This window comes from Urocitellus parryii, chromosome 4 (assembly GCF_045843805.1).
Source record: "Urocitellus parryii isolate mUroPar1 chromosome 4, mUroPar1.hap1, whole genome shotgun sequence".
Taxonomy (NCBI): domain Eukaryota; kingdom Metazoa; phylum Chordata; class Mammalia; order Rodentia; family Sciuridae; genus Urocitellus; species Urocitellus parryii.
The window spans coordinates 192456330-192480115 of record NC_135534.1 but is presented as its reverse complement, the minus strand read 5'-3'; the positions used below and the strand labels follow the sequence as shown (position 1 = coordinate 192480115).

The 23786-nt window shown below is 46.1% G+C and overlaps 1 protein-coding gene across 1 annotated transcript; it reads left to right on the top strand.

The window, feature by feature from the left end:
- Positions 1 to 23234, top strand: Tnfsf8 (TNF superfamily member 8). The gene is made up of 4 exons (XM_026393355.2): positions 1 to 195; positions 9636 to 9678; positions 21362 to 21433; positions 22840 to 23234. Exons 1-4 carry the CDS (start codon positions 1 to 3, stop codon positions 23232 to 23234), a joined length of 705 nt encoding a protein of 234 aa, XP_026249140.1.
- Positions 23235 to 23786: the final 552 nt, after the last annotated feature.

Genomic DNA, 23786 nt, shown 5'->3' with positions numbered 1-23786 from the left:
ATGGACCCAGGGCTGCAGCGAGCACGCAGCCCCGGAGCCCCTGGCCCAGACCCAGCCATGCATGTGCCGCCAGAACCCGTGGCCAGCCACTTGGGAACCACGACCCGCAACTACTTCTGCTTCACCACCGCCACGCTGGCTCTGTGTCTCATCTTCACTGTGGCCACCATCATGGTGCTGGTGGTTCAGAGGACGGTGAGTGGACGGTCTTCCTTGCTTTACCTTCTTGATTGAAGCTCAGCTTCCCCCTCACCCAGGGGAAAAAAAAAAAAAAGAACTCTGGGAGCAAACTGATACCTTAGTCGGGAACAAAAAGTTTGAAAGAAAAATAAATCAAAGTAGCTATGGGTTATGTCGGGCCACAAAACGGGAGAAAAGAAACAGGAACTTAGCTCCCTGAAATAATTTGGATTTTTGAGAGAAACTTTATTGGACCATCATCTCAAAACTTTCCAGATCCACATGAGCCAAAAGAGTGGAAAGAGCTATTGGCCTTGAGAAATTAGCATTTAAATCCTGCTGAGCCAGAAATCCATGGGACCAAGGAAGGAAGGAAGCAGCAGGCAGTCGGGAACCCTGGTCTAGAACATTCGCCTGGCTTGGTACTCGGTGATTCCAAGGTTCAGTCTTTTCAGCTGAAATGTTCCTGAGGTTTCTGAGACCTCATCCATTGCCCAGGTGATTTTGTTGTTGTTGTTTTTATTTGTTTGTTAACAAGGAGCTAAATGTAGAGGTCAAGTTCTAGAAGGAAGGCAGACAAGCCAGAGAGCTGAGCTGCTGAGCGTGTTGGGCATTTCAGCGTTAAAACCACAGAACAAATCGAAAGCTTCCTTGTAAGCCGCTGCTTTGAGGAGCGGAGGGTGTGATAAGAAACAGCAGAGAACCAGGAGAAATGTTTTTAATACCTGTTCCCCTGAGATGCCCCAGCACACGCTGTGCAGGGTCCAAGTGCCTCGGGAGATTTACTTTGTTTGCAGTAAGTGGTGAAAGATCTGTTCTTGAAAGTGGAAGGGATAAAGGAGAAAGCTCCTTTACACTTTAGAAATTTGATATCAACTGAGCATCCATTAGTACGTAGCGTACAGAAAATACCACACTGATGGAGGATGTGGCTCACCAATTTTTAAGATTTTGTGTACTTGGGTAGTGTAAGAACTGTACCCACACACATGACATCCTGCCAAAGTGAAACCGTGTCTGCGACTCCACGACTCCCGCTGTAATGCAAACGTCCAGAATTTGTTCTGGTTTTCCTTCAGCCGTCTCAGGCCAGATGCCCTGTAACTTATCAGTTGCTAAAAGGAACTGGGCTTCAAAAGGCTTTGCCACTTGTTAGTTCTCAAGTGTTACCAAGCTTGGAGATTTAAGTGAAGCTTTGAAGCTCAGATCTCCATAAAAGTGGGAAGAAGGGGATCACTCTGTTTGATTTGGATGGTGGAGTTTGTAAAACTCATCATTTAAGGGGTTTGTTGGCACCAACTAAGAGAAACACTCTTAAAAACATCCTTGGCATTGACTCTACCATTTTCTGCTATTATAATTTGGAATAAACCAGACATGTGTTGTTTTATAGCAATGGCCAGGGAAAAGAAATTGAAGTGGGCCGGAAGAAGTTCCTTAGGTAAAGATGCTGGTAGAGCTGTTGGGGTATGGGAGGTGGAGATGGTGGGATGCAGGTGGCAGTGGTGATATGTGAAGCCAGAAAGCTCCAGAATATTCTTCATACAAAGCCAACTTGGAGCCATATTGGTTCCTTCTATGAAATGGATGGATCCATTCCTTCTATGGAATGGATCGTTCTGCCTATTTAAAAAAAAATCCAAAATATGGGGAACCGAGAGGGGACAGGGCTTGAGCAGAGCCACCTGAGAGAGCAGTAGAGTCCACGGCTTGTGCTGTGTGAGAAGTGGACAGCCAAAGTACTGAAAAGCTTCTGTCACCCTCTTCTCTTGGGGACTTCTTTTGCTTGCAGACCTATTTCTTTGGCTTACCCTTCATGTTCGGGTATGAGAAGGTGTGCTTTGGAATCTGATTCTACGCTGTGATTTCCTAACTCTGAAACCTCAGTTACTGGCTTCTGAGTCAAGGACTATAATACAGTAGCTGTAATACTGAGTGTTGGATGCCTTACACACGTCATTTCCAATAAACCTCTCAGACATTACCTGTGAGGAGAGCTAGGAAAGCATGACTCCCACGAACCTGAGTGACCAGGGAGGCATCCATAGCAAGAGGGAATGAGGGCTGACTTTAGAACCGGTGGAACTTAGATGAGTGAGAGGCTCAACAGGACCTCTGGGGAAGAAGGCAAAGGAGAAACCTGGGGAGCTCAGATCCCCAGTCCTGTTCCTAACAGAGGAAGAAGTTGGTGGCCACAAAGCACTTTCTAAGTAGGTTGGGGACACCAGAATAAAAGCATGAGGATGGCTTTATTGCCATAAGAAATCACAATTCTAGGTCAAAGGGCACATATATGGACCATATTCAGAACAGCTAAGTCATAACATGTAACAAAGCAGGACACAGGTTACCGTAAGACCCCAGGTTAAGGAGAGAGGGCATTTAAGGAAAACCTCGCTGGACATGGGAGTTCCAGATCCACTTGAGAAATGAACAATTTCAAATGGGTGGAGAAAAGAGATCTGAGGACAAACTGCTCCCGGCCAGCGGCAGTGGGTGAGCAAAGGACTGGAGGAGAGAGGTTGTTACAGGGCAGGGGGACATGGCGTGGCTTGAAAGAGCTCATAAGTTTAAGGTCAAACTCCATGGGAGAGACAAAGGAGGAATTTAATTTCAATCACCAATATTTATTGAGCATCTATTCTGTATGGGACACTTTTCTAAGCACTGAATATATAGTCTTGAACAAAACCAACAAAATCCTGCTTTTGCATTGTTTATCAAACTTTCTTTCTAGTGAAGTCTTTAAAATGTCTGTGATTTGCACTTTTCTTTACATATACCAGTACATTTATTACAAAATATTGCATTTGCCTCATTTAAGAAAAGTAACCAACAAATAAGGGGAAAGAAAAAAAAAGTATAAAAGTCTCTGACACCCTCCCAAACCAACCACCCACCCCTTTTTTGCTAGATAACCACCATGAACAGATTCTTATGTGTTCTTCCAAACATCTGAGCATCTACACACGTTATTATAATAAACCGTTGATGCTGTAGCCCACCTTATACACTTGGCAATGTATCTTAGGGAACTTTCCACATCAATATGCAGAAGTCCATTTCAATCTGCTCAAAGAGTCACGCAGTATTGTCTTGTACCAATACCTCATAATTTATTTTATCTGCATCTCTTGAGAGACACTTGTCTTTTTTCCTCTAGAATATTTTTGCCCTCTGTGCACACCTACATCTGTTCAATGAATCCCTAGAGGTGGGAATAGAACATGTATTTTCACTTCAATAAATGTTTTCCATCAGCCTCCACAGAAATTGTCCCCGTAGGCTCCCGAGGAAATAGAAGTCTACCACCCAAGAGGCACCTCCTGACATCAATATGGAAAGAAAGAAAATTGACTGATGGGCTGGGGCTGGGGCTCAGTGGTAGAGCACTCGCCTAGCATGTGTGAGGCCCTGGGTTCAATACCCAGCACCACATGATAATAAATAAAATAAAGGTATTGTGTTCAACTACAACTAAAAAATAAATAGTAAGAAAATTGATTGATTACTGAGGAAGCCCAAGTGAACACGCAGACAGGGAAGCTGGAAAAGACTGGAGAGTCTAGATGAGATGTTCACATGATTTGTACAGAAAAGCAAAAGAAAAAAAGCATCAAATTTCTCTTCTCTCCTCAAGAGCCAATGGAATCCCATGAGATAGGTTCCTAGATTACAGCAGAGGGAGGTACGTACATTTCAGAGTGCCTTGAGACCCTGGACCTGAGGGTTGCCTCTGCTCCCTAAACCAGGAGACAGGACTAGTCCAGCCCCGGGGGCGGGGGGGGGGGGGATGTAAATGGCCACATTCCAAATGGTAGAGCAAGGACATAGGACGGTTGGATTTTTAAGTACTGTAGACAATTTCTAGAAAGAGAAAGCAGTGGCCTCATTTCTCTTTATAAGCAAATATATATACATATTTTTTTGAAAGAAAAATGTAACCTCCCAGTTCCCCCCATCATCCACCAAGAGGGAGGCAGAGCACCTGTTCAAGGGTAGCGAATGCCGGCAGCCAGGGTGTGGTTTGGGGAGTTGTTTTTAGACTCAGGAGTAATGCAGAGGTGAGCTGAACCCTCCCCACACGGGGATGCTTCCCTTTACCTAATAACTTTCATCTGATATCCTATTCCACTTAAGAATAAAAACACAACATCCTCTGAAATGGTTGTAAGGAGCAACCCAGAAGCCGGGCTGGAGGGAAGGAGCCCTCTGGACACAGCAGCACCCTGATTTCTGGGAGCTTTCTGCTAAACTAAGGAAACGAAGCCCAGGAATTTGAGTTCCAGACCCACCAGTAGAGAGGGAGATAATTTCTGTTCAGGATTCGGGAGGTGTTTGTAGGAGAACTGAACAAGAAGCCAAGCCTCTGAGAATTAGATCGTGTCTTATGCCCCAAGTCCTATTTTGAAAACTCTCACGCAGATTGGCCAAGTGTCAGTGCTTTGTCACATCTGTGCTATTTAAGTATATGAAAGTAAGTTACAGACAGTGTGACCTCTCCCTTCCCCGAGCTCCAGTACCCATCTGCCACTTACCAGTGTCATGACCACTGTCGGAGAGCTCATGGCAATTCACGGATACAGTTCATGTTTACATTTCCTCTCTTGTCCAAAAACCTCATCTATAGCTCTTTTGTTTAATTTTATTTGGGGACCTAGCATTCATTCTGGGGTCACATTGTGTTGTCAGCTAGAAGGTTGCTGTTTAATGAGTGGTCCTAGGTGTTTGTTGAAAACATAGACTCTCAGGCCCCACCCAGAGCTACTGAATCAAAATCTGAATTTAAAATGTTCCCCAGATGATGCTGTACACCATCATCATGCCCTTTCTTGTTTGTTTTTCATGACACTGATTTTTTTGAAGGGCCCAGGTGAATTTTGTTATAGAACAGTAGATGTTCAGGATTTGTCTGGAATATGAAATATTTCGGCAAGACTAGTATTTAGGTAATGTTGCGTGCTTTTTACTGTACCGCGGCTAGAAGCCTAGGTCCCACATTTGGATGCCCCATTTTTGGTGATGAAGGTGGTAGACACCAGTCATCTCATTTGTAAAACATTTTTTTCTTCTTTATTAATAATCTATGGAGTAATGCTTTGAAGACACAAACGTTCTTCACTTGACAATTGTGTCATTTCTTGATGTCACTTGTCTGAGTCTCTTCATGGGCTGAGGGTGCAGAAGGATGCCCAATTCTCCTTCCTTCCACCTTCTTCTGTAAAGTGGAGCTCTCCATGGGCAGGATGCTGGCAGGCGTAGTGGGCAGGCGTATTCTAGATGGGACCAGTGAACAGAGGCACAGCCCAAAGGCAGGCAAAACTGGGTATGAAGAGAGGATTGACGGGGCCAGAACCAGGGTTAGTCCACTCTCAACAGGGAAGCAGCAAGAGATAGAGTAGATGGCAAAAAGCAAATAATAAAATAACTTTAACAAAATTAAAAGTAATGATAGAAGATACCGAGAGGCCAGCCTGGCAGCTCCAACCTCAGACGAGCAAGATTTCCTAGACCCATATCTCAACCCCAATCCAGCTCCATCTCCTATGGTCATCTCTCAAGACCACAAGTGTTCTCGCTGCCCATGGAGTAAGGTCTTCGAGCCCTTGCTACTCCAGGTGTGGTCCATGCCCCTCCAACATTGTCATTACCTGGAAACTCACAGGAACGTCAAAACCAAAGGCCCCATCTAGATCTACTGAACCAGAATCCCCAGATGATGGTAAATCCTTGCAAGTGGGAGATGCACTTTTAGCACATTCTGGCCCAATCCCCACTTTCACAGACCATGGAAAACCAGGGACTCTCAAGAAAAATACCCCATCCCTGGGGATTTGATATGATCTCCATTCACTTTCCCTTTGGATCTTGGAAGCTGTATCCTGCCCTATGATGCAGAGAAGTACCCTCAAAATAACATATCTGACTTTGGGTCCATCCTCTGCTATTTATCACCTGTTGGACCTTTTGTTATCATAAAGTCTCTTCTGTAAGTTATAGTCAACCCCTAACTCTTGGGGTCAAGGTCAAGGGCAAACAAGATAATGCGTTCTTTCTTAGGAGTGGCCCCCTTAAGTGCTTATTCATGTCAGCTTGAAAATGATAGTGATCCTCATGGACCATGAGCCAGAGCCCACCTTAGGAGGCAGTGCGAGGCCAGAAGGAAGGGGATATGGAATCCCCCTTGTCATATTCCAAACATTAGTTGTCTTTGGTCATTTTCAGTCACAGAGGATATTCTGTGTCAAAAGCAAAATTAGGAGCTGATTACACCCATACATCATTGCTCTGTGCAAAGAAATGGGCCTTCTAAGTATTTAGAAAAATTAAGCACCTCAAAAGGCCGTCCCCAAAATAGCCACCACTTTTCAGCAGTTGTTAACACTTGATGTACAACATCTCACTCCATCTGCCACGATCCACTGGAGGGAAGGATTACAAGGCACTCTAGCAGAGACAATGGCTGGGAAGGGGGTCATTTCGCCTGGGGACTAACAGGCTCAACATGACCATTCTTCCCTCCATACACACAGAGATCTTAAGTTTTGCTGGGACACCCATGAGACTTCCACAGAGGCTGAAAAAAAATAAAAAATAAAAAGAGGAAGTCTGCTCAAGGCAGCGTAGCAGGTTGGTAACCATGGAGATGGAGTTTCCCGAGCTGTTCAAAGGAGCTGAAAATGACAACCGGCAAGGGTTCATTTGGTTATACCTGGGTCAGACCTGTCTTACTCAAAACCGTGTCACTGGTCTGGACAAGATGGCATTTCCTCAGCCAGGGTCCAAATCCCTAGGAAAGATTTGGGAGAACACAAGGGACACCTTGCCAACGAGGAGGGCATGGACAGCACTCAGCATGGTACCTTGGGCAGAAACAGCTTCAACAAACATCAACATTCACCACCTCTTTAGACCCCGTCTCCACCTTGAATGTGAGGCAGAGTGCTTGTGCAAGGGGAGAACAGGGAGCATTGAACATCCCTGTGGTTGGTTTCTGAGGACAGCATCTCTCCTGGGGCAGTAGAAGGTACAGGGGAGAATTTCAGGGCAGGATCTGCCTCTGACTCCTGAGCGCTTCGGCCTCCTCCCCTGCAAATCAGCTGGATGGGCTAAGATGTCTAGGTTCCTCTGTGGCTTTGATTCCCTAATCTTGTCTCCCACAGGCGGCCAGGGGAGCTGTAGAGATCTTGTGCTGTTCAAAACAGAGAGTCCCACTTGTGTCTTGGGTTCCCCTGGCCCTGAAGGTTTAAGCAACAGGACCCTCTGTCACACCAAGTTGCCTTGCCTTTGACATTTGCCCATCTGAAGTTAGGCAGCCAGGAAGCCTTCAGATGTCAGAGAAGCAGGCCCTTCCCTGATGCCTCCCTCCTGATCAGCCCTCCTGCTGACATTACCTCTTACAGCCTTGCTGCTCCAACTGTGTTTCATGGGCTAGAAGTGTGGGCATCACCTGGGAGCTTGTCACAAATACGGAATCCCGAGCTCTACCCAAACCTGCTGAACTAGAATTTGCCTTTTAACAAGATCCCAGGGTGATGTGTGCACACATTAAAGTTTGAGAAGCAGTGTCGTTAAGCACTCTGATTTTCTCTTCCATAGCTCTTGCCACCGAGTTGTCTTTCTAATTATATATCTGTGTATCTTAAATGACTGCTTTAATGATTATATCCATAGCGTGTCCTTGGATGACTAACAGCACGTTCCACTGGCCAGGTGCTCACCCAGTGTGTGTTGAATGGATGACTCTCTAGCACTCCCCCGCTGGGATGGCTCTGTTGGTTTTGCTCTTCTAACATTCTCTCCTTGACCCTGGATAGGCCCTGGGTGGCTGATGAAGTCAACCATGTTAGCGCCACATTTACATGTAAATGTTTTTCTTCGTTCATTTGCATATCATACTAACCCACAGGCCTGCTTGGAAGTAAGTTAATTGTGTATCAAACTTTGAAATGGTGGTTGTTTTGTCACAGAGGCAACACCAAGGGGAATTTTGTTATGTCAGGTTTTCCTACACTGCATACGTAATTGAGCGACCACAAACAAAAAGCATTCTTAGTTCAATTAAGAACTTTCAACTAAGGCAAAAAAAAAAAATAAAAAAGGCATAGAATATTTCAATGGAGACCGAAGAAACTTCCAGACCAAGTTCACCTCCTTTCTGCTGAGAAACTGAGTCACAAAGGTTCAGACTGACTTTCTCCATCCCCAGATCAGTGAGATGCCCAGGCTGTGACTACTAGACACATCCTTGACTCAGCACCGCTAGAGTGGGGGAAAAGAGATCCATTTGCCATAGAACTAGGTGTCCACGGAAGGCAAATGACTGCATTCCTGAGACATGGTGGCATAAAACACCCTAGACACTTGTACAGCTGCTAAAGTCTTGCTTTGGTAGAATTTAGGAAGTTGTCCCCCCCAGTGTTGTTCTCTCTTTCCTTCTGTAGGTCTTTATTAATATTTCAGTTCAATGCACTGCAGGAGATTTCAACCCATGCAGGTGTAAAATGAACAGGATACTTCAGTCCTTTCTGCAAAATCCTAAGGGATGTCTCCATGGCTGACAGGGGAAGAAGCGAGGCAGTACAGGGGAAAGTCTCTGAGATGTTCACTGGGGGAGAACGGTGCCTGTCCACTTCTCTGGACTATTAGCTCAGAGCACCTGAACTACGTCTCTCTTTAGCCCCAGCCCAGGGCCCCCTCCTTCAGCAATCTGCTTCCACAAACCTCTTACTTATGTAAACATTTACATATGTTTATATTTGTTAAATAGTGAATAATATATATTTGAATGCATGTATAATACAAAGTTGTATTTATTTCATATATTTATAAATATTGGTATGTTATAGTAGGACATAAACTTGTAATAAATCCATGAGGGCAGGGACCCGGTTTAATCACAGTGTGTTCCCGATGCTTGGCGTATAAACACTCAATTAATTCAAACTTTCCAACCACAAGAGAGAAAGAAATGTGCCTTCCAGGTTTGTTTATAGCATAATTTCACAAATGAATCAAACATGGGAAATAACCACATATTTATACAATTCTCTTGATTGTTCTTATGTTAACCATGGGAAAAAAAATTAGTACACGGGGGTGGGTGAGAGCGCTGGACTGACAGGCGAGAGTTCCAACCGCGGCTCCTGAGCCCTGCAATCGTACTGGGTGGCCCTGAGCCAGCCACTCTGTGTCACCTGTTCTGTCCCACGCTTCTAGCCTAGGAAGTGTGGATAGCAGTCCTTGTCTTGCCTTTCTGACAGGCAGATGGTTAAGCAAATGGTAAGAAGCCTGTTGTAAACTAAGTCAGCAGGTCAATTTTTAAAATGGAAGAGTCAGACAGTGGAGTTCTAATTTGCACGGCACTTTGACAACCACCAAAATGGAAAAGACAACAACAAATGGTTTCAACTGAATGTTGTTCTCATCCTGCACTTTCCTTTCTTCTCTTTCAGGACTCCATTCCCAGCCCGCCTGACAACTTCCCTCTCAAAGGAGGTAAGAGCTTGGCATTAGGAGTGAGACTGTCGCAAATCGTCCAGACGCCACCATAAGGTGCCATCACCCAGCAGAAAGGCTAGGATGGTGCCCACAGGAGAGAGGGTGGGGGTGGGTGGGGCAGCTCAGGGTTGAGCTGGTGCACCTCGATCACCCCCAGGCGGCCCCATCAAGGGTCTCATCCATGCAAGCTCCCACCAGCCCGCCACATTCCCACTAGTGAAAACTCTGCAACTGGCATAGGCCACGGCACAGATGCCAATAGGTTATACAAAGCAGTACTGTGTCTCCAGCTTGAAACTTACCTTGTGCAAATGGGGGTGTGAATCTCAGTCCTCCGGGGAGCCTCAGCTTCTGGTCTCTCATATGGAAGTAATAGCACTCATGTCACTGAGGTGCTGGAGAAGCCAATCAGACCCATAAATTGCATAGCACAGCCACCAGCACCAATAACCCTTAAATAACTGGTCATGGCCAAAATGCATAATGAAGTGGAGGATTTGTGTAAATAGACTTTCTCTTCACTCTCTTTTCATTTCCAATCACTGGAGTTACTGCCTCTATCAGCCCTAGAGGGGCAACATGTAGACTTCAGTTAACCCTGAGGATGAAAAGCCTTGAGATCATCTGACTAAGGATTTCACTGCTCAGAGGAGGAAAAGTAAGCCCTGGAGAGGGGAAGTGAAGTGTCCCTAACCCACATGTCCATCCTGTAACCTTAGAACTGGATCGCAAGCACAGCTACATAACCAGAGAAAAAGGAAGAGAGAAAGGAGTGAAGTCATCATAGACACCAGGATAGGGGCCTGGGGACCGAGGACACAGATGACCTGACCCAGCTCCTCACGCCACAGTATCACACTTGGAATTTCCTTCAGGATACCCTTGACCTTGTCTTTCACCTAGAGATTTAGAAAGTAGGGGCAAAGGGTCCCAGCAGACCAGCATTCTGGATCTGCAGGCATATGAGCAATTACAGCTTTGTGAACAATGTCTCGGTCTTGGCCACAATCACTTAGCATGAGGTTCCAATTCCCAAAATACCTGTAAATCAATGTAAAAAGGAGCAAGGCAAAGGCAGAGGGAAGAAAGCTTTTTTTTTTTTTTTTTTTTTTTTTTTTTATAAAGGTACACCTAGTAACCTTTTTAGTTTTTATGAGTCTCACCATCTCTGCACTTAGCTCTGTGGTTCCAGTAATGAAGCAGTCAGACTGACAGGCAAATGGCCTGGCACTCCCTAAAACATGTTTACATAATGAGGTGACGAGCTGGATTTGGCCCACGGAGCGGAGTTTGCTCACCCCTGTAGTGGAAACAGTGCAGGATTTGGAGTGAAAAGCCTCCATTAAATTGTAGCCCATGTTCCTGTGGAGATTTGCAAAGAAAGAAATACACTAAGCATGTGTAATCCCCACACCCTGCCCCCGTTCCACCACCACCTCCACCTCCACCCAGATTTTCCAAGCAAAACTGGAACTTTCTATTTTTGAGAGGAAGTAGAGATCTTTAAGATGGACATGGTCTCAAGGACATGGGCAGTTTTGATCAGCAGTAAGCCTCAGCCATTCCACCACTCAGTTCCCTTACATGTGGACGCTCCAATCACAGCCTTCCAAACCAGGAACCCTGACCAGTGGTTCTGGCCCCATGAGTTTGCCTTAGTCCCCAGGAGAATGGGAAAAAGAAGGACCATTAGCCCCTTCTTGCATGGCCAGTGACATTTAATGAAGGGCACATTTCCTCTGAGAATAAGTCCTTTTCACTTTTTTTGATGTTCAAAATCCTTTCATTTACAAACACAAGTTCATACAGGTGCAAGTTAACTTGGTTTGTTTTCTGTCAATCATTTGTTTTGCTTTAATGATCATAATAGGCAAAATTTTTTAAAAGCTTCCTGCTTCACATTGGTCTCTGGATTTTCATTTGTGGACGAAATTTCTTTGGTTCATAAAAATCCAAAACTTTGGGAAATGTTGACCAGACTCTTTACTTGGGCCATGATTGGTAATATCAGAATAGGCACTGGTCCAAAACCAACCTCAGTTTACAATTTCATGTTTCTGCAGCTAGATTTTTAAACATCTAATAATAATCCCCACTGGGGCTGTGACACCTTCTGTACCTCCTTTGCATTGGCTTCTGTCCCAACCCTGAGGGTAAGCAACATGGGGATTAATACACCCATAAATATTCCATGTACCAGTAAAGAACTGAGGCCTAAGGAGTTGGGGCAGTGTGAAGACCATTCAAGGAGTTAGTAGCAGAGCAAGAATGAGAGAATCCAGAGCTTGTCCTCACGTCCCTTGAGATGCCAGGGATCTGCTGAGTGTGGTCTCTGACTCTCTCTGCTTAGAATGCAAGTTCACACTTCCCTTAGCTTGGCAAACTACAAACTCTGCAGGAGGATTGGGTGGAAAGAATATCACCATGGGGCAAGTCACGGGCTCCAAACCTGGCCTCCACCCCAGCAGTGTGGTTCTCTGGGCAGGTTTTTCCTACTCTCTAAGCCTCGTCTGTAGTTAAACACAGTGTTCTAAATGAACTGAATGAGTCCTTTCAGCTTGGACACTTTCTGAGACTGTGATTCTCTCATCCAACATGTAAAGATTTGAAAAAAAAAATGTCTAACAACTACCTACAGAGAATCTGAAGCCAAGGCCCTTCCCCAAGAAGCTCTGAAACCAGCACAAGCAGCAAATTGCATCTTTTGGAAAACAAACAAAGCAAAGCAAAACAAAATAACATTTTAAGACATGCCAGGCAGAGAAGAATTATGTTCCAGAAATTTCTGGGAGGAAGCTCCAGGGACACATGAGGCTTGTCGCTAGAGAGGGCGAGGGTGTAAGCTTGCCCTTTGCTATAGTGGGTGTTGGAAATCTTTCACCATAAGCAGGAAACCAGAAGTGGCCAGAGCCTGGGCTGCAGGGCTGTACACACGCCAAAGTAACCTCACACGGGGTACGCTTAGCTTCCCGGAAACCACAGAGAACCACAGCTGCTTTGGTAATGAGTCCTAACACAAGCCTCCCATCCCTGGCCATCATAGCCCCAGCCAACTGTCACCTCACACCCACTGCCACTGTGCTTAGGACTCAGGGACCATTCCAGAGGTTCAGGTGGAGCTGGGAGCCAGGAAGAGCCCTGGGAACAGAACCTTGTCCCATGCTCTTCTCCTCTCTAGGTCTTAGTCTGTCATCTAGAAGATGGAGTTAACAATAACTCCTCAAGAGTAGAATGGGACTGCAAATATGCCTGCAGCTGCCACCTGGCTGAGCCTACATCTCAGGCCCTGGGTTCACTCTGCTCTTATACAGTCACATAAATGGCTCATCCCAGACACAGCCTGGAGGCAAGGAGGCTGGGGTAAAGAGACATCTGGGATTTTGCTTCTCCTTGGCCACTTCTGGTTCTGATTTTCTGCTTCCACGAATTGTGAATCGCACCTGTGCACGGGATGTGGCATCTCTGCCCAAATCACAGAACACAGCCACATTGGCCTTGATTTGCCCAGAGTCCCAACGGCAGCTCACATTTGTGTCTAGAACATCCATGAGAGGCAAGGCAGAAGAGTATTCCAGCCCAGCCCAGCCCAGCAAACCATGCAGAGCTGAATGTGAGACCCTCCATTCTGTAAGACCCCAGCTCTCCAGTCACCGGGAATCCTCCAAGAGCAGCTAGCTCCCCTCCTGTCGGCCCAGTCCCCTGCCATGCGGGCTGCACATTCCTTCCCACCTGATTTTATATCCTTCTCCCTATTTCTGCACACCCCCCTTCCTCTCACAAAGTCTACAGAAATTCAAATTCTACTGACTTTATTTTGAAGAACAGTTTTGATGCTTTGGGCTCACCCTTAGGCCTTCTCAGGGTTCTCTGGGTCTTTTCATAGCAAAACACCTCACTACCCAAAGAGTTCTCACCTGCACTAGAGGAATTCTGTAGACAGCCTCCCTGTATTCTCCCACTGCAGCTGTCTGAGGCCCTGATGGAGAAAGTAGTGACATCCATGGTCATCTATGACAGACTAAAATCTGTGCTCATTCACTCCTCGAAAGCCCCCAGGGATAATGATTAGCCCTCTTTTATGTGTAAGGAAATAGGAGCACAGAGAGGGCTACTGAATTAGCCAAGATTTCACAGCAAGCAAGCAGTGGGGCAAGACCTCAAATCCCGCTGAGCCTCATGCTTGGCCAGGACTGGATGGTGGAATGCCACACCCCACACACCTGCTTCCCAGCTGTTTCTTCTCGTGTGTCTGAAGCATATCCGCTGTTGTTGAGTTCTGGGGCAGAGAGGGCCACTGGGGACATGTGGGTTTGTACAGTGGGGGACTGGGGTGAGTTCATCCTCACTGCCTGTCAGTTGGGAGGGATTTAAGACCTCTATACCCTGGGGTTCCCCAAAGCCCTAAGGAAATCAAACCGTAGGTAGAACAGATGTGGGTCCTGACCCCTTCAGAGCACCCCTACCCTGGCCTGATGTCTGTCTCCCCCTGGAGACAGGCACCAAGGACAGAGAACTAGACTGGAATCCCTATACTCCCTTCCACTCCCAAGGTGGAAGTAGCTCATTTTCCTCAGAGAGTCGGATTCCCCATTTCTGAAGTGTAGGTGAGGGGACTGAGCCAGGTGACCAAACTCCAGGATGGATTTGGCTTCAAGTATCACCTTCCGTAATCAAAGACACATCTTGGCCTTCTTTGACCACGTTACTGCGCTGATATTGACAGCATTTACAGGGCTCGGCAAGCTACTCTCCCCCCCTCTCCCCCTGATAAACAGAAAATGTGGACAATAAAAGAGACCAAGAGCGGTTGGCTCCCTAATGAACCACCCCGAAGAAATAAGGGGAATGAACAAGGGAGGCCACCTTCTCCCCAGTACCCAGCTATCCCTGATGCCCTATGGCCAGGGTCCAGGTGGCAGCAGTGCCTCCAGGGTGAGGTGGGGGAGCAGCAGCCTCCTCCTACCCTCCCCTCCTTCACATCGAGGGGCAGTGCTCCTGTTCAGGGGGTAAATTGGTTTTCCCATCGTCACAGGCCACAAGGAGCCCATTTGCTTCTCCATTTCCTTAAACCTCCTCAGTAAAGCCCACCTTGACCTTGCCGTCTTTTCCTTAAGGCAGCGCTAATGGAAATCAGGACTCACCATCCAAGAACTGACTAGGAAATAAATGAGCCACTCAGAACGCAGTGCAGTGGGGTCCCGGGAGGCCACCTAGCATTCTGCAGTCATCTGCTCCTACCCCCACACCCAAACACAGAGAGGAGGAAGAAACAAGATGCAGGGAAGGCAAGTGGGGAACAGAGAGAGAATGGAAGAAAATAGAAAGGAAAAAAGAGGCAAGTACATGAAAGACATGTGAAAATTTGAATTTGAACTTAGCACATAAAAATCACAAGTCTCTGAATTGAGGGGAAGTCACAGGGTTCACCATCCAAATGCCTGGGAAAGGAAGGAAGCTGAGGGGTGAAGGGAGGGCAGGCCTACTCCTCCCGATGGTTGCATGACATATGTCACTCAAGTTGGCTGGTCCACTTGAGTGTCTGCAAACCAAGCCGCGCACAGCCTGGGCCGGGAGTGAGAGCAGCCACTGTTTGCTACAGTGTTGGTGGGAGACACTAGGCTCCTTTCAATGCACCATCTCACTTTGCCTTCCTGCCACCTCTTAAGGTAGGGATTATTATTGCTCTCACTTTGGGGAAAAGGAAAAGTGGCCTGTGCAAAGTCACACAACTAGTAAGTAACACAGGTGGGATTTGAACCAGTTTACCCAACCCCAAGCCTAACTTCCCACATGCTGCTGTACTTGCGCATCACAAACAAGCTGGGCAGAGGGCTATATGTTATTTAAAATGTTAGCGGCTTTCACTATATGATTTCAGACTCACCTTCCTTTTAAGTTCAAGACTTCTAAGGTGCTTCTTAAACATTCCCGATGCTTTTAGTATAAACAAATTCCAAGAAAATATCCACAGAGTCAGAGAGGTTTATCTTATATATTGCAACAGGCGAGGATTGAACTCCAGAGAATCTTCAGGGGATTTGTGTGGATGGGCTGTTGTTTATGTGCTTAATTCTAAGTGTGCCAGAATGGGTTATTCCCTATCTGGTTGTCCTTTGTTTAATAATCGGCTCATCCTGCAGCCCGTTTCTCCATCACAAGTTGATCTGGTGACATCAAGGAAATGGTCCAGCTGCAGCCCTTTGAAATGAGCCTTAGGTTAAAGATTCACCTGGATCCCAAATTCCACTGAAAGGGGAGACTCCTCCAGATGTCACTGTTGAGACTCTTCATAGAGACTCCCAGGAAGATGGAAACCAAAGTGCAGAGTCATTAGGATAATCCCTTTGCTTAAAAGGATTAAAATGTTTTCAATAGATGAAAGGAGGATTCTGCCCACCTTCCTAAAAGCATCGGATGGCCTCAGACACTTAGGTTCGTAATTAATTGAGAAACTCCAATCCATCAGATAATGTCATGAGCTTCACTTTCACGGGCATTTCATTAGCCAAATCACTCTGCTAAATGACACTGCTAAGCTGTGCCACTGTAACAACAAGGAAATGAGCGCAAGGGAGAATGGAGCTATATTTACAGAGTGCTCCTCTGGCCAGTGCCCCGATGGTTACTCAATATAATAATCTCAATGCATCGCCCAAACCTGCCTACGTTTGCATGGATTATTACTATCCTCACTTTACTGATGTAGTAAGAAGAACTCAGTAAAGGGGAGTGACGGGCCCAAAGCTCAAAGCCTGGTCCTGAATCCAGGTGCTCTCTTTTGAGATGCACAGTATCTGCCTTGGCTTTATGTCAGCAGTGCTGTGGAGCTGGAAGGGCCTGGCACTCAGACCATGCACCATCTGGTGGAATAGCTGCATGTTTTTTTGTTTTGTTTTGTTTTTTTGCCATGTAGAGCTTCCCTGAGCAGTGTCCATCTTTCTGGAAGCCTGATTGTCCCTGACTTGCAGCTGGGCATGGTCCAGCACACAGGCCTGAAGTCATCTGCTGGCATGCTCCCACAAGATGGGACCAGGGAGGCTCATTAGAACTTGTTTGCCCAGCACCTCCAGCTGTCTCGACAGTTTTCAGTTCCAGTATCTGTGGTGGCTGCATTTCACTCTCTCTGCTCCATGGAATAATGAAAAGACAGGGACAGAGCCCTGGACAGAGAGTCAGGAGCCCTGTGTTCTGAATCCAGCTCTGCCATTTACCTACTGTGGGGTCTTGGGCCAGACCCTCAGTCTCTCTAGGTTCAGTCTTCCCACTCCTAAAACTAGGACCTCTGTGAATATTACATCTAATATCCCTCTCTGTCCCTCATACTATATCTCAAAGTGGGGCCTAGTTCAAGGTTGCCAGAATCCTGACCTTCTAGAGCATAATCCTCTCAACCATCTTGAGCAATCTCTGTTTCTCCCTCTCTACTCTGTGCAACTGGCCAGTAGGGATTCCTGGGCACATCTTTCTCACCAACCTTCCAAAGCCACAGAAAGTCCATGATCTCTCTAAAAGAGGCAGGAGTTTGGAGACAAAATACAACATGCAAACTTCATGCATATGAAGACATTAATCCTCAGAGGAATACACAGAGTGCTTTGATTATCTGAAAGACCGAATATTCCCACAAAAGGAATGTGGAGCCCAGGGCTCTGGCCCTGCCTCTGTCACCCACTCTGGGTGAACTAGGACCAGCTTGTTAGGGGTGTGACATTGGAGAGCAAATGAGTTATGTCCTTTCAAACCTGGACCAGGTGCCTTCTTAGGGAACTTCTATTTCTAAAAAACATGCAAATTCTAACAGAACCAGACTCTTCATTACTTAGATTGCCCCCAGAGCTAGAATGTTCTGTTTTCTATCACTTCTGGGATCTGAAAATTTGAATGTGTGAACACAGCTTCCTACCGTGGGCTGAGCAATATGCCCACAGAGAGACAGAAATGGGGCCCACTTTCTGTGCCCAGCCCCTCACCCCCACAGCAGCCCTGGCAGGGGACAGCCGAGACCACACAGCCTACCAGAAAGAGCTACAGAGTCCCTTCTTGATCCCAGTCCACACTGTTCTCCATCTAGATAGGGACACAAGAGCCCAGAAAGAGGACTTCTGAGAGGCTCACTCCCAGGTCATGGATTCAGCCACTCCCTGTAGACAGTTCTCATTTCCCCGACCTCACATTCTGTTTTTTCAAACTAAACTCCTCCAGACATCACATCCATTGGGAAACAAGAAGATGTGTTGCTACGCATGCTCCCAGTCCTCAAAACTCTAGGGACATTGCCGGGTTCCAGCTGCAGGAAGAAACCTATCCTTTGATAAGTTGCTCCTTCTTGTTTTTATACCAAAAAAGAAAGACCTATCATGGACCCGGAGGGTGATAAGGAGACAAGCTACACGGCTGATGATCCACAGAATGTTATCCTAGCTCTTGACATCTGCCTCACAACCCCCAAAGCAGCCCTGACTGGTCAAATACCTGAACATCCAGCTCTGCAACATAGAGCACAACTTGGGTGTCCTTCATGTAGGTCTTTCCACAACCACATGGCTATGAGAGTGGCATTGGTCAAGATTTCACCTCCTCAACTTCCACTTGGAGCCTTAGTGATTAGACCCCAGAGATCAGGCTGCACTGTCTTCCTGCTGGCAGCCTTGTCAACAGAGATTGTGCCCTCCTCTGGGGTCTTGCTCCCCACCCTCAATAGCCCCTCTGGTGTCCTGCTTGCTCTGGTAATATCTTTTTTTTTTTTTTTTTTTAACCAGGGAGTTGAACCCAGGGGCGCTTAACCACTGAGCTATATCTCAACCCTTTCTAATTTCTATTTTTTTTTTTTTAAACTTTGAGACAGGGTCTCACTAAGTTGCTTAGGACCTCACTAAATTGCTGAGGTTGGCTTTGAACTTCTGCCAAGCCTCCTGAACCACTGGGATCACAGGTGTGCGCCACAGAGCCCGGTTGGTATTAGCATTCTTGAAAGAAGCTGTGTTTTTCCTTTAGCTAGACGCCATCTAAAACACTCTTTAAGAAAAACTAAACTGTGTCATGCCATTTGACTTCAGGAAATGCAAATGCTTCAAAATAAGGGCTTTTTTTTTCCATCCTTGGGTTTCTCAGAATCACAGCTGAGGTCACCCCACTAAACATGTGAAGAACAAAGGGGAAAAACAACAACAACCAAGAACCTGCATGTGTGAGGGGCAAGCCTGGGCTTGTAACGGGCCACCGCTGGCTTGTTTGTGGAAGCTCACCTGAGGCAGGTGTCACAAGTGTCAAGGACAGAGGGGCCCTTTGGCCAGTGGCAGAGCCTGTGTCTGACTTGATAATGCTGACTTCACCCCAGGCACGATTCTTGTCTTCCCGACTCCTTTGATCTGCAGCCCTTGGAAGAATGAGGTCTGTGTTATTCCAGCCCTGGGAGGAAAAGCAGACCAAACACCCTCTTCCATCCATCCTACTCATTGAACTGGTCTCCACAAGGGAAATAAAAGAGATGAACTAGATGATTCCATTCAACAAACATTGACAGGGCTTCTCCTGGTCAGGGCAGTGGGGATGGATAAATTGTGGTCTCTGCCCTGGGGGTTTACAGGAAAATAAGCAAACAGAGCAAGGGGCAGAGAAGGTCTCCTGGAGTACGGGACTGCCAGGTTGTGTTCCCATGGTGACCGGCCTGAAGGAGGTGGGGATTCCAGGTAGAGGGAGCAACGGGTGCCAAGGTGGAATAGAAAGCTAGCATGCACCCAAACTCCAATAGAGAAGTCAGGAGCCGCCCAGGCATTCGAGTCTGCACAGCCCGAGTTTGAGCCTCCACCCTGCCACCAGCTAGCTCTCTCATGGAAATTTCTCATGAAAATTAAGTGAAATAATTTCCATAATGTGCTTTGCAGAGTACCTAGAAAACAGCCATCATTGCACACACATTCATTATTGTTATCAATATTACTATCCCGGCTGTTGTTATGGTGATGATTATTAGTAGGAGGACAGAGAGTGAAAAGGGAAGGGCGGAGGTGAGGGGTAAACCTGGAGAGGTCAGAACACGAGGGCCTACAAAGGCCGTGCTGAGGAGTCAGGCCTGGTCATGCAGAGAGGAGACATCAGAGAGGGATTCCAAGCAAAGATTCGGGCAGACGTACCTCCCTGCAGTTCCTTCTGCCTTTTTGCTCTACAGCCCCAAAGAGGAGGCTGGGCCAGGGGACCGACTCATGAAGGTGACAACCTCTAAGGGAGAACAAGCTGCTTTCCGTGCTGTGGTTCTGATTCTACACACCCAATAGTGTGGGTGTGGACTGTGGCAGAGGACTCGCACGCTGGCTGAGGGATGAGAGAAACACGTGGCCCAGATTGCAGCTGGCCCACCAGCCCTTGCCACCAAAGGGGCTTTGGGCCAGAAGCTCTTTGTGGATCAAGGGCCCCCAGCTGGGGGAGCCTCCAGCAGTGAGCCGGCTCAGACAGCAGAGGGAACTCTTCGCTTCACTCTAACCACTTCAAGGCCCCACAGAGCTTTGAAGAAGCCAGCAGGGACTTTCTCAGGCCCGAGCAGAGAGGGCAATGGAGAAGTTTGTAAGCCCAAATAGAACACTCAGGAAGCAAACACGCCAGGGTGTGGCCACCCCATTGGATGAGTCAATGGCTTCCTGGGCTCTGATGGATGGACTGAGTGGTCATCTCTGATGACATCATCAAATGATGTCAAGGTCAATGTAGAGATCTCCCAGTTTTACAAAGTGGGAAACGGAGGCTAAGAGAAGAGAAGAGATTTGTTCCAAATAAGTTGAGTCCATGAGAACCCAGGAAGCCATTGGCAGGAAACGTTTGGGTAGTTCTTTGCATACAAAATGATTACTATAATAAGAAAGAGTTAATCTGTCATCTCTGATAAACATATTAAAATATTAAAAAATAAATTTCTTAAACACCATAATACTTTAATGCCATCATTGCTGTTTTTCCCTGTCAAGGAAGCTCCTGCTAAGATATCTTTAATCCTTTTCCTTCTTAAAATTGAGTAAAAAGATGCTTTGTCTTTGTCGTCTAGCAAAATGGCCCAGAATAGGAAACGTGGCCTAACTTGGTCAGACAGACATGGAGAATGTCAGCATTTCCTCACATTTGCTTGACTTTGAGTCTATCATTGACCATCTTCAGGCATCATGGATAACTGTGCAGGGTTAGTCTGAGAACAAGATTAGCTAACACTGGTGAAAATACACAGGGTCCTACACACATGCAGCAGGTAAAATGGAAATAATTAGTATCACTATTCAAATTTGACAGCCAGTACCTGGGTGAGTGACTTAGGACAATGGATAGCATGTACCTGATCCCCAGGGTTCTCCCAACTGTCAGAGGCACTTAACAAGGCCACTTTCATGGATTAGATACAAAGATCACACAAGGTAAAGTATGAGGAAGGATGAGAAGGGCCTTTGGCACATTATGGGAATTCAGGGCATATTCCTTCTACAGTCTCCTATAAAAGCCAAAGAGGAAACCCTCAATAAAAATAAATTTTAGAAAAGTACAACTCCTGAGATATTTGACAGCAAAAGAACTAAAGAAGTTTTCCTTTTACTTAGAAGCAAAACAGTAACTGTCCCCGTCACGGGGTCAGGGGAAAAGATCCAGTGACTTCAGTGCCCAGAGCAGCAGAGGCAATTCATGTGTATCTCCTTGTTTTTAGGAAATTGCTCAGAAGACCTCTTATGTATCCTGAAAAGGGCTCCATTCAAGAAGACATGGGCCTACCTCCAAGGTCAGTAGCCAAATCCAGGACAGCCAGCCACATGGAGGCCACTTCCTGTGGCCTTTCAGCAACTTCTAAGCAGAAGTCCCAACTAGAAGCCAACGGCTGGCCCAGTGTGACCTGCAGCGTGTTCTGGATTGCCTGCACACAAGACCTTTCAGCATTTGAATTTGAATGCCTTGGGGAACAGGAGAGAGTGTTGAGTTCCAGAGCCACAAGTCTCCTCTTTCCTCAGCCCCTTCATGTTGCCTACCCATCTCTGGAGGCATTTTTGAGCCCTGTCCCTACCTCCCCCACCATCACCCCTTTCTATCCAAGTACCTACCAGTTTCAGCCAAGTACACAGTTCTTTTCCTAATGCAAAGGGACCCGGCTCCTAATCTCTCCTCTATAAAGTTATTCACAAGGGAACCACAAAATTGTCTTGTCCCCAGATTGACAGCTTAATGAACATGTTGGCACAGGACCTATTTGCATATTGCAAAATGCTTTGCCATGTAAGAGGCTCCTGATAAATGAAATAAGAGGCACTTACACTGCAAAAGAATGAGATATGGAGAAAATGGCCAGGATTCTCTGAATAGCTATTTTGCTCATTTTAAAAATTCAATTTTGCACATAGATTAGTTCTTACCTTTCAATTGAATTGCAATGAAATTGAAAGGAAAAGTATATAAGCAATTAAAAGGCACCCTGTCAGTCAGTGCTGGCTTTTATCTGTCAGCACCCAGAGACTTGGCTTCTGACATAAACATGTCAGCTTGGAGGGTCTGCTAATTCTCTGCTTTTCTACAAATCCCAGATGGCAGAGCCCCTTACTGTACACCCGAGGGGCCTGTGCAATTATGTTTGGCTGCCCTTTGGAAAGAAGGGACATTCAAAAATTCAAATAATCAGATAAAGCGTACATCTTAGTGGAGAGTCTATTGGACAACTTGATACCTGAATTGGTTCTTAACTGCACAGTATAGAATGTCCTTTCTCTGACACTTTCCTTAATCTCTCCCAAATAGTAGTCACACACTAACTGCTCATTCATGATAAATAAACATGACATTCAGTTCTTCTGCAGAATACAGTCAAGGAGCTTATAGTCTAAAAAGGGAAAGATAATAATCATAACATAATATGATAATAGGCGAAGGGGAAAACATTCCGTAGTAGGTAGAGTGCACTACTGTGAGTGTTGTGGCCCTCTAGCTTTGAGCATTGGAAAGGAAGAGAGGTAATTTTCTACTTGTGCCTTGAATAATAAGTAGACCCTAGAAGGAGTCACATGAAAGATATTCAGATGGCTGGGTCATCAGGCAACATGATAGAAAACATGGCTCTTAAATGGGAACCTTGAACAAAGACAGAGTGTTCTAATTTGTACCCTCGATGTGGTTAATAATTCTCTTTTTTATACTTTCCAGTGTCCAAGCATCTCAACAATACCAAGTTGTCTTGGAACAAAGATGGAATCATCCATGGCGTCAGATACCAGGATGGGAATCTGGTGATCCAGTTCCCAGGTTGGTATTTCATCATCTGCCAGCTGCAGTTTCTGGTTCAATGCTCAAATCATTCCATGGACCTGAAGTTGGAGCTCCTCGTCAACACAGAGGTCAAAAAACAGGCCCTGGTAACAGTGTGCGAGTCTGGAATACAAACCAAAAACATATACCAGAATCTCTCCCAATTCTTGCTGGACTACTTGCCAGTCAACACCACCATATCAGTCATGGTGGATAAATTCCAGTATGTGGATACAAACACCTTTCCTCTTGAGAATGTGTTATCCGTTTTCTTATACAGTGGTTCAGACTGAGAAATTTCTCTTGGCCTGCAGAAGAAAATGGTATTTCATCCATTCGTCCCAACACTTGGGCAAAAAGAAAATGTTAGAACAAGACTGAACTCGCAAAGGGTATTAAGTAGTATACGTCTCCTTCTGTCTGTTGGGAAGATACAGCTCCAGGGTTAAAAAAGGGAAGTATTTTTCAGGTAGAAGACAGGGAAGCAGTGTGGTGTGGTGGAAAGAGCCCTAACTCTCTGGGCCTCGGAAGGGAGTGGGTTGTCCCAACCCAAGCATTCATTCACTCTTTAACCTTGAGCTATGCTTTCCCCTCCTGGAATTCAGACTCCAGATCTGAAAAATTAGGGGATTTGGTTTGAATCTCTCCAAAGTTTCCTTCACCTCAGAAGATCAGACCTGTGAACTGAAATTCCAGGCAGAGATCTGGAAGGTCCCAACCAAAGGAAGGCCCGCCCCACCTACCAGTATGAACTGATGGTATCACTAACATCCGACTGCATGTCATCCCAGCAAGTCAGAATGTGGGGACAATGTTCACCTGCCTTGCAGAATATGCCATGTGTT

What these genes read in the sequence shown, in the direction of transcription:
- Tnfsf8 (XM_026393355.2), top strand. Translation starts at nt 1, where the DNA reads ATGGACCCAGGGCTGCAGCGAGCACGCAGCCCCGGAGCCCCTGGCCCA. An exon ending in TGCTGGTGGTTCAGAGGACG is followed by an intron (nt 196 to 9,635) that starts GTGAGTGGACGG and finishes CTTCTCTTTCAG; the next exon opens with GACTCCATTCCCAGCCCGCC. An exon ending in CAACTTCCCTCTCAAAGGAG is followed by an intron (nt 9,679 to 21,361) that starts GTAAGAGCTTGG and finishes CCTTGTTTTTAG; the next exon opens with GAAATTGCTCAGAAGACCTC.